General features: G+C 43.6%; 2 protein-coding genes across 2 annotated transcripts; both read left to right on the forward strand.

Annotated features, from left to right (window-relative positions):
• Positions 1–8,593, forward strand: LOC124291567. Its single transcript, XM_046728587.1, has 6 exons — positions 1–130; positions 1,199–1,350; positions 1,901–2,398; positions 2,482–3,451; positions 4,602–4,753; positions 7,372–8,593. The coding sequence occupies exons 1-6, from the start codon at positions 1–3 to the stop codon at positions 8,314–8,316; spliced, it is 2,847 nt and encodes a 948-aa protein (XP_046584543.1). The 3' UTR covers positions 8,317–8,593.
• A 627-nt stretch (positions 8,594–9,220) lies between these two features.
• LOC124291568 (golgin subfamily A member 6-like protein 6) lies at positions 9,221–10,381 on the forward strand. Its single transcript, XM_046728588.1, has one exon. It carries the CDS (start codon positions 9,221–9,223, stop codon positions 10,379–10,381), a length of 1,161 nt encoding a protein of 386 aa, XP_046584544.1.
• The last annotated feature ends 272 nt before the right edge of the window (positions 10,382–10,653 follow it).

Below are 10,653 nucleotides of genomic sequence, written 5' to 3' on the forward strand. Positions count from 1 at the left end.
ATGGCGGGCGAAGGTGAGTTTGAGTTATTCCAAGTCGACTCGCCATTCAGCCCACGACATGAAGCTCCATTCGACATCCAGGGAAAAACATTCTACAGTGTTCTACAGTATTTGATGTATCGGAAGGCAGGTACGTTCGAACGCTGAATGAGTATCCAAATGTGTGTTAAGTCAGATGTAACAACATGTATGTACATGAACCAAACTGTCTGTTTTGAGTTGTGTGTGCATATTCAAGTGTCTAAAATTTCGAATTTAACGAAGGACGGATAAAATACCTGATTGAAATGCACCCCCGCAAACTGACAAAATCTCTTGTTATTTTAAACATGGTATGCTCTAGATTACTTTTAATTACTGAATGTCACCTCGATGAATTACATATACCGTAGATAATGTTTACCAATTACACTCTACAGAGATTAAATTGCTTATCACAGTCAAAAACACCATCAGTTATATGCGACGCATATATCGCGGTATGAACAAATAGTAGTCTATTTTTTTTAAATCAAACAATGGTTTATCTTGAAATGAAAGTGAAATTCGTTAGTATATACACACACACATATATATTGTCAGACTTGTGACACCTAAACAGGGCCTAGATTTTCGAAGCTCTCTTAGCGCTAAGATAGTGCCATACATTAACATTAACTTACGACTATCTTAGCGCTAAGAGAGCTTCGAAAATCTAGGCCCTGGTCCTTTAAGCAATTATGATCAGCAAACATACTTCCGATCCGCAATAATGATAACAACCTTTGAAGAAATACAGAGTAATTGCAATAAACTACGATACCTACGTCATCAGAGGCGACTAACGGGATCGGGTGGTCAGACTTGCTGACTGAGTTGATACATGTCATCGTGTCCCAGCTGATCGATTCTCATGATGTTAATCACTTACTTTTCTGGACCCAACTATTATTTTATTGACTGTCGTGATACAGCTGGAATGTTACTGAAACAAATCCAAAACGGTACTCATTTCCCTCTCTCCTGATCTAAACGTAAACGGATGCCATGTGTGTTGTTTGTATAGAATGTCGATTTTGCCATTGTTTTCCAGGAGTTGTCTTATAGATGTCAGTATGTACATCATGCAATTTAAAATCGCATCTTTTACTAAAATAATGTTACTGTTTTCTAAAAGAACAGTTATGAGTTCCATCTTAAATGACGCTTCTATTTTCAGACTTCTTCAAAGACAAGGAACAAGCTATTGATATCATGGAAACACGTGACCTGAAGATAATAGAACGCTGTGGAAAGAATGTCCACAACGTCGATGCTCGCAAATGGAATAGGGAAAGGATTAAATGGGCTGAACTCGCCCTTGAAGAAAAGGTGTGTGATGAAGTGCCCCCATCCTCGTTTGTGACACAGAGGGAGAGAGAGAGAGAGAGAGAGAGAGAGAGAGAGAGAGAGAGAGAGAGAGAGAGAGAGAGAGAGAGAGAGAGAGAGAGAGAGAGAGAGAGAGAGAGAGAGAGAGAGAGAGAGAGAGAATAAAACAGTTAAAGAAAATACTCAGATTTTATAAGTCATCAGGTCTCTAGTGTAATCACACACGTTGTTTGTCTGGAGTGAGAGGACAGGCAGAAGCAGGAGGTCTTGGCTCAGCGTGGGGTCTTGGGGAGTGATGGGGGAGGCTCCCCATGAGTTAATATTAAACACTAGTGACAGCTAGAGATCAACTGATAATTACAAGCCATATTCTGGCTTGTGAATTCAGCAGATTGGTACAGACCCTGAAGCTGAGGAAATCTAGACTTGAAACATTTGCTTGACTTGACTTGAGTGGGCTTTCTTGGATATATTTGCTTCAGGGTCTGTACGACAGACTATGTCGGATTATACAGCTTCTACTGTATGTGTAAAATGCACCTTCTGTTGTCAGTTCACACAGAATCCAGCCCTAAAGAAACAATTATTTGCCACATTCCCGAGGACACTGGCATATGCCACTACTGCAGACAGGTTCTGGAGTATTGGGCTATCGGCTACAAATCCCAAAGCTTTGTCCGGGAAGGGCTTCGGTGACTATAACATATATGGCGATGTTCTTACTAAAATCAGGGACAAGCTCATGAAGATGGAGAACAGGCCACAGGAGAAAGACCAGATGCAAGATAAAAGGGTGGAGGTACAGGCGGGTCGGGATGAAAGAAGACAGCGGGACGAAGGGAACAGCCATGGGGTAGAGGGACAGGTTGATGGGGATGAGAGAAGGCAGGGTGCTGGATCGAACAGCCATGGGGTAAAGGGACAGGCGGGTCGGGATGAGAGAAAGAAGGCTGATGGAGGAAATATAAGAAGGCGGTTTGGTAGAGGAAACAGCCATTGGGTAGAGGGACGGGATGGGGGAAGGGAGAGTGGTGGAGGGAACAGCCAAGCGGTAGAGGGACAGACGTGGCAGCATGAGAGATGGCAGGGTGGTGGAAGGAACAGCCATAAGGTAGAAGGATGGGATGGGAGAAGGGAGGGTGGTGGGGGAACAGCCATGGGGTAGGGGGACAGGCGGGACGGGATGGGGGAAGGCAGGGTGGTATAGAAAACAGCCATCGGGTTGAGGGACAGGATAGGGGAAAGGAGGATGCTGGAGGGAACAGACATGGGGTAGAGGGACAGGCGGGACGGGATGGGGGAAGGGAGGGCGAAGAAGGGAACAGCCATTGGGTAGAGGGACAGGCGGGTCGGGAAGAGAGATGGCAGGGTGGTGGAGGGAACAGCCATGTAGAAGGACAGGCGGGTCGGGAAGAGCGATGGCAGGGTGGTGGAGGGAACAGCCATGTAGAAGGACAGGCAAGGCGGGACAGAATGAATCAGATTGGGAGATGGGAGAGCCAAATTACAGGTCAATCGAGTCTGGATTACAAGGTGCAGGGTGGGGATGCAAAAAAACAAGGGACAGAAGAACACACCTCCGAGGGAAACAATAGACAGGGCGGGAAAGAGATGAGCCTAGGGATGGAAGGGCATACAATTCGTGGTAGTGAAAGAAAAGGCGGGAAAAGGAACCGCCAAAAGGCAGAAGGACATAAAGCTCAAAGTAGCAACAGGCATGAGAGTTATGGTGGGGAAGGTGAGAGGAGGCACAAAGGCTTGGAGGAACATCACGTGACGGGTGAAGAGTACAAAGAATCAGACAGAATGTCGGACTGGCAGAATATAACCGACGAGATGCCACTTTGGGATGAAACAGAACTAACGTCTCGTCCCAAGCGAAATATGACAGATGAGCAAACACAACGCGACCTGAACAAACACGGATGGAGAAACATGGGGCCAAGAAACACAAAAGGGTTCTACACAAAAATGCCTAACCAGGATAAATTTGTCCTCTTTTTCGGCAATGAGTCGCCATTCAGCCAGCAACATCCAGCCAAATTCGTCATAGACGATACCGAATTCAACTGTGCTGAGCAGTACATGTTGTATCAGAAGACCGGTAAATACGATGTTTTGTTCTTCTGAATTCTACATGTGTACTTTCTTGATTAAGGATTTAAGGAATTAATTTGTCTTAGAAAGAACTTGAGCTAATCATGTTCTACTTATAATAATTATTCTTTGGAGTCGGTGTTGGGGTAGGGTGAGCGCCTCTCCCCTTTTTCTTTCAGTATGCGCCAATCCATGCTTTTTGTTGTATTCATTTTCCACACCCAAACAAGTGTTCAGTTGTCTTTGCAGTAATATTTAGGAACATAATGTCAGTCTAAGTGTTTGTTTCTCCATGTTTGACGCGTAAAGATCCAGGTTAGAATATTGATCTTCAGTAACCCATGCTTGTCGTGAGAGGCGACTAACGGGATCGGGTGGACAGGCTCGCTAACTTGGTTGAAGTCTGTCATACAGACTCTGAAACAAATATATCCAAGAAAGCCCATGCAAGTCTAGAATATGTGGCAAGTCCAGACTTTCAATTTCTGAAAATGAAGAAAGTCTCTGGGCTCTGTTTCATTATATGTTATGAACAGGTTTTTTTCTGCAAAATATGTTCATTTCACGGACTAGATGTTAGTTTAACTTGGTTAATTCATGTCAACTTATCCCAATTACTGGAATGTTGCTGAGTGCGTTGTTTAACAACAAACAAAAGGATTTAAGGAATTAATTTGTCTTAGAAAGAACTTGAGCTAATCATGTTATACTTATAATAATTATTTTTTGGAGTCGGTGTTGGGGTAGGGTGAGCGCACCTCTCCCCTTTTTCTTTCAGTATGCGCCAATCCATGTTTTATGTTTGTATTCATTTTCCACACCCAAACCCCACATGGGTACAATGTGTGAAGGCCATTTCCGGTGTCCCCCGCCGTGATGTTGCTGGAATATTGTGAAAAGCGGCGTAAAACCAAACTCAGTCAGTCAGTCAGTCCACACCCAACGTATCCCAATTACTGGAATGTTGCTGAGTGCGTTGTTTAACAACAAACAAAAACAAAACTCTTGATATTTGTATTCACTATCTGCTTCATACAAGTGATGATTTATGCATGCAGTTTGGAACATAATGTATGTCTATACTGTATATAATATGTTTGTCTCTTCGTATTTGTATTCACTATCCACATGATACAAGTGTTGGCTTATCCTTGCAGTTATATTTAAGAACAAAGAAATGGAACAGAAGATCATGGGGACGTCTGACCCGGTGGAACAGAATCGTTACGGGCGGCAGATCCCAGAATTCAAATTCGAAGTATGGAAGAAACACTTCATAGATGTGGTTGAGCGGGCAACGGAGGCTAAGGTTTGATTTGTTACATGTTCATACACGTGTCTTCTGAAGGCGTCAACTAACACTGCATGAGACACTCTTTATACGCCATGCCACAACATTCGATTATGACCCTTGGTTTGTCGTCACCATTTCTTATTACGACTTCTCTTGTTTAAACATCATAGAAGTTTTCACAATCACGGCATCAGTGAAAGTTGTCGAAACATTCAAAAGGCGTCCAATGTTTAGATAATGATATCACGGCACGTTTTCTAAACATGCAATGCTTAGATAAATGCATTAGGGCGGCTTGTCTAAACGACTAATGAGGTCTGGATAATGGCATAAAAACGTTTCGTTAATGGCATCACGGCAAGTTGTCTAAACATTCAAGGTATAGATAATGGCTTTTACAGTTTATGTTGACTAAACATCCAATAAGGTCCGGAAAATGGCATAAATAAGTTTAGATAATGGCGTCAAGATGGTTTAAGTAATGACATTACGGCTGTTACGTATAATAGCTGGAAAGTATTAAACATCTTACATGTTTGTAGTCTTTGTACACCCGCCAAAATTGGCAACCCAAGGGATTCAGGGTTAGATTTGGTCCCTAGCAGCCTTGGAGTTGAAATTGTTGCAAGACGTGACTTACTGGATTGGATGACCACAGTCTCTGTTATAAGATTGATGTCGTCGGGTCACCGTTCCCGACCACGTAGATCGTTGTTGATGATACAAATCACTGGAGTGTCTGATCCACACAATATGTACCTATCGTCAATGTAGCTGGAACATGATAATGGATAAGCACGTATAGTGAGAAGATGAGAGAAACTAATACTTAATTACTGAGTCAAAAAAGAAACTTCACAAAATGCAATTTGAAAAATAATGAATATTTTTTCTCTGATGATACATCTATGTATCCGAAATGGGATCCCTATCTTTAGACTCTACAAAAACGTTAGCAAAACCCACTCAAACCCATCCATTCGTCGTGCAAATGACGTTAGTGCCAAATCAGGTTTTGCATGTGCAGTCGATCACGTGATCTTCGCATCGAAGTTGTCTTCATATGCACCTGTTTGCATTGGCCTCAAGAATTGAAAAAACACTTTTAAACCACAGTTCTAACGGTACTTGAAATGCCACGATTGTCAAATGTGCAACGTGAACGTGCCGTTGGCATGTTGCAAGTGGGAAGATCAGTTATTGACGTCGCAAGAGCAATGTGATGCAGCCGTTGTACTGTGTATGACTTGCGAGGTCGTCTACAACAAACTGGCACCACTTCTGATCGCCCAAGGTCGGGTAGTCCATGTGTGACGTCACGAGCAGAAGACCGTCAAATCGTCCTACGTTTCCTCCGTGACAGATTTCTGCCGGCTACACGAACCAGGGCTGAGATGTTTAGAGGTCGACTGTCCCCACAGACCATTCGAAGTCGGTTGCGGGCTGCCAATCTCCATTCTCGACGTCCATATCGTGGGCCAATATTGACACCGTTTCATCAACGTCAACGTCTGCTGTGGGCCCAACGTCACCTCCGATGGACCTAGAGATACTGGATTCGAGTCGTCTTTAGCGATGAATCCAGGTTTACCCTCAGATTCGTGGACGGCAGGCATAGAGTCTGGAGACGACGTCGTGAACGGTATGTCCAATGTTGTGTACAGGAAGTCGACAGATTCGGGGGCGGAAGTTGCATGGTGTGGGGTGCTTTCTGTGGGAACAACCGTTCCCGACTTCTGGTCATCCGTGGAAACCTCACAGCTGCTGCTTACCGCGACCAGGTGCTCACCCCTGAACTCGTTCCTTTCATGGCGGCACATGGCCAAGGTCTACAGTTCCAGCATGATAATGCTCTGCCGCATACCGCGATGTTGACACGAAATTTCCTTCAAAACGCTGGAATCAATGTCATGGACTGGCCATCGAGGTCCCCTGACCTTAATCCAATAGAGCACGTTTGGGATGCACTTGGGAGATGGCTTCGTGGTCTTAGGAACCAACCTCAGAATTTGCAATGGTAAAGAGCAATGGTGCAGAATCCCCAACCACGTGTTCACAAGCATCAGGCAGTCGATGAGGAGACGGTGTTTGGCAGTGGTGACTGCGCGGGGCGGCCATACACGATATTGAACTGAGAAATTTCGCATTGTTATTCTTGTGACTTGACATTCTGTATACCCATGTTTTGGAACGGCGGTGTAGCCTAATGGAACTGATTATGGCACTGTCAGTGTATCGAGTACATCACACAGATCTCAGCAATGAAATAATAACAATTTAACCATCTTACCATCTCTTGTTCTTTTATAGTGCCCTGAAGAAAGAATGTGAAGTTTCTTTTTTTGACTCAGTATATGATGTAACAAACCAAGGTTGTTTTTATAGCTATTACAACTGAATTTTTTCAGACTCAGTTTTAAACAACATTTATACATTGTCCAGTGCATAGTATAGAATACACTTAGAAATACTTTAAGCACCGTTTTTGCGACTTTTTTTGTACACAAAATACCCATGCAGTCCTTAATTATCTTGTTCTTGTTTCAAGAGCCCATTTCTGGTGTTCCCCGTATGTTATTGCTGGAATATTGCTAAAACCGGCATAAAACTGAACTCACTCACTCTTGTTTCAGTTCACTCAGAATCCACATTTGCAGGAACCCCTGTTCGCCACGTACCCCAAGCTCTTGGTGGTGGCGAGTCCATCAGACCGATTGTGGGGAATAGGGCGAAGCCAAAAAGACCCGTTAGCCTGGGATAAAGAGACATGGCGGGGCAAAAACCAGCTTGGCTATATAATTACCCGAGTGAGAGATAGACTGATGGAGAAGGAGGACACGCACTGGGAGGAATGGGAGAAGTGGAAAGATGACAAGAGATGGGAGGAAATGGAGGAGGAGGAGAAGATGAAAAAGAGGAGATGGGAACAACTGAATTTGGACAGTGGAAATACCAAAGAAAGGAATCCCCAAACCAGACGCGAATGTGACAGAGTGAGAGATGATGGGGTGACACAGAACGAAGATAGCTCCATGTACCAATCCAGACGAGGATCTTACAAACATGTGTCCGGGAAAGAAAACTTTGAATTTTTCGGGGCTATCAAGTCTCCGTTTGCTGAAGATGCACAACAAGGTGACCGATCATTGGATGCAACAGACACCAACACTGATGTTACTACAGATGTATCTACGGATAGCCAGTCCAACACGACACCATCAAATACGTTCACGTCGCGGCCTGTTGTGTCGAAGGAATTATCCAAACCGACCAAAAGGTCCAGAAATCAAGCTGATGATCCTGTTGGAAGAGCTATGTTAAATTATCTCCAAAATGAGGATGCTGTGTCTAACGAGAAACAGGATCCAGATGAAGACGAACTGTTCCTAAGATCACAAGTCCCTGCCCTCAAGAGATTGCCTCCACGAAAAAAGGCAGAAGTTAAGTTTTTAATTCATAAGCTTTTTTACAAGGCCGAGTGTTTCCCTGATATGCAACTGAACGTCCAGACTACGCAGATTGGATTTCAAAATCAAACCTATGCTCCACTTCGCATGAATTCCATGAATCAAGATTGAGATTTTACTGATTCATCTCAGAGGTACCAAAATCTCTGATTCTGTGACAATGTGTTGAACGGTTTCAAAACATGTTTTTTTTGGTTCTTAATGTTTATTGGTTCTGTGAAAGAAAATTTACCTTTTATTTTACTTACCGCATCGGTAAATGCAAAAGATATCTTTTTGTGATAAACGAACCAGATAGTTCCTGATTATTTCTTCTGTATTGTTAAGGTTGGCATGTCTCTTTTCTTGTCAAGAATTACCAGTTTGGAATAAAGGAGTGTTACTGCAAGTCTTTCTTTGGCAGGAATCATTGTTTGTAAGCTGGTTGGCTTTCTAGAAATGCTAGGTCCAATGAGAGCCAGTAATTCTTCAAACTGTTCTTTAGACATCCTGAAGTGAAAGAAACGTCCGGCATCCAATTCCAACTCTTTGACAAGACGGTAGTATTCTCCATATTCTCTTCTATTTTGCAGGATACTGTGCACCCATGTTGAATGTGTTCTATGTCGTTGTTTCCACCGCCAGTAAACATTCATGAGCATCACAGTTTTCTTTGTTCGATTCATGTCCTTCTTCTGAAACACACTAACAAAAGAAATGTAATATGACAAAGTCAACTAAATTTTAATTTCAGTTCAATTTTTGTATGGATAGACGCGGTAACGCGCTGCTCGAAAAGAGGCACAGAATAAACGCGCCGACGCGCTGCTTAGCACAGCGCTGCTTGCGCGCTTCCTGTATGGACGGCCGCCTTGAGGATATACGTCGTTTTCGTCATAATAAAGAAGTTGACATCCATAAAACTATTTTCCTTATTGTACAGGATGAAGCTGATACTTTGCTTGTATTTTTTCAGTTCTCTCAGAATTCCGACTAGAAGGAGAAACTGTTTGCCACGTACCCAAAGCTCTTAGCCATGAGTGAATATGAAGAACGTTTCTGGGGTATCGGATATGGTTTAGGATTTACGAAAAATAACTCCGATGCCTGGGACACAGACTGCTGGAACGGGAAGAACGTGCTGGGCTACATTCTGACCACTGTCAGAGATGGACTTATGGAAAAGGAGAAGAGGAAGACAGAATTGGATGTGGAAGGTGTGAGTCTTCAGGGCACACTTGGGGGTGAATGGAAACAGGATGGGAAGACAATTCTGATGGAAGAAAGCTGGACTATGAATAAAGCTATGGTAGGTGGAGAAGAAGGGAACATTAAGGAAGTTGAACCGACATCTAAAGATGAAGAAAGAGTAGTAAGTATGAAAATAGGAAGAACAGATGAAAGCAGACTACTTGGTGGACAGGATGTGAAGGAGAATTGGGATGATGAAATGGAAGAAGTCACTTCCTCTCAAGATTGTGAGAGTGAGAACAAAGATGCTCATACCGCATTTGGTTGTGACAAGGGCATGATGGAAAAGGATCAGAGAGCAAGGAACAGCGTAGGAGAGGAAGACAAGTTTGAGCTTGTCCCGGTTAAAGGAGAGGATGGTGGCACTGAGGAACAGGATGTAGGCGGCCTATACAACACAGACGTGGGTGAGGGAAACTCGGTGGAACAACAGAAGGTGGAGAAGAATGATGGAAAGGAACTGGGGAAGATTCAGGAAGTGAAGACAACAGAAGATGTCACGTCTGTGCCTGATACCTCAAAGGAATATGATGACGAAGGGAGGACGATACATGAGAGAGAGGAGAAGAAAAGTAATGGCACAATGCAGGAAGTGAAGACAACAGAAGATTTCACATCTGTGCCTGATACCTCGAAGGAAGATGATGACGAAGGGAGGACGATACATGAGAGAGAGGAGAAGAAAAGAGAGAGGAGAAGAAAAGTAATGGCACAATGCAGGAAGAGAAGACAACAGAAGATGTCACATCTGTGCCTGATACCTCAAAGGAAGATGATGGACGAAGGGAGGACGATACATGGGAGAGAGGAGAAGAAAAGTAATAGCACAATGCAGAAAGTGAAGACAACAGAAGATTTCACATCTCTGCCTGATACCTCAAAGGAAGATGATGACAAAGGAGGACGATACATGAGAGAGAGGAGAAGAAGGGAGGACGATACATGAGATACCAGGAAATCGAGAAGACGAGAGAGATGAAGAAATACAATGCAGGAAGTGAAGACAACAGAGGATGTCACATCTGTGCCTGATACCACGAAGGAAGATGATGACAAAGGGAGGACGATACATGAGAGAGAGGAGAAGAAAAGTAATGGCACAATGCAGGAAGTGAAGACAACAGAAGATGTCACATCTGTGCCTGATACCTCAAAGGAAGATGATGACGAAGGGAGGACGATACATGAGAGAGAGGAGAAGAAAAGTAATGGCACAAT

The sequence above is a fragment of the Haliotis rubra genome, unplaced genomic scaffold (assembly GCF_003918875.1).
Source record: "Haliotis rubra isolate DU_JTF1 unplaced genomic scaffold, ASM391887v1 Scf497, whole genome shotgun sequence".
In the NCBI taxonomy this organism is placed as follows: domain Eukaryota; kingdom Metazoa; phylum Mollusca; class Gastropoda; order Lepetellida; family Haliotidae; genus Haliotis; species Haliotis rubra.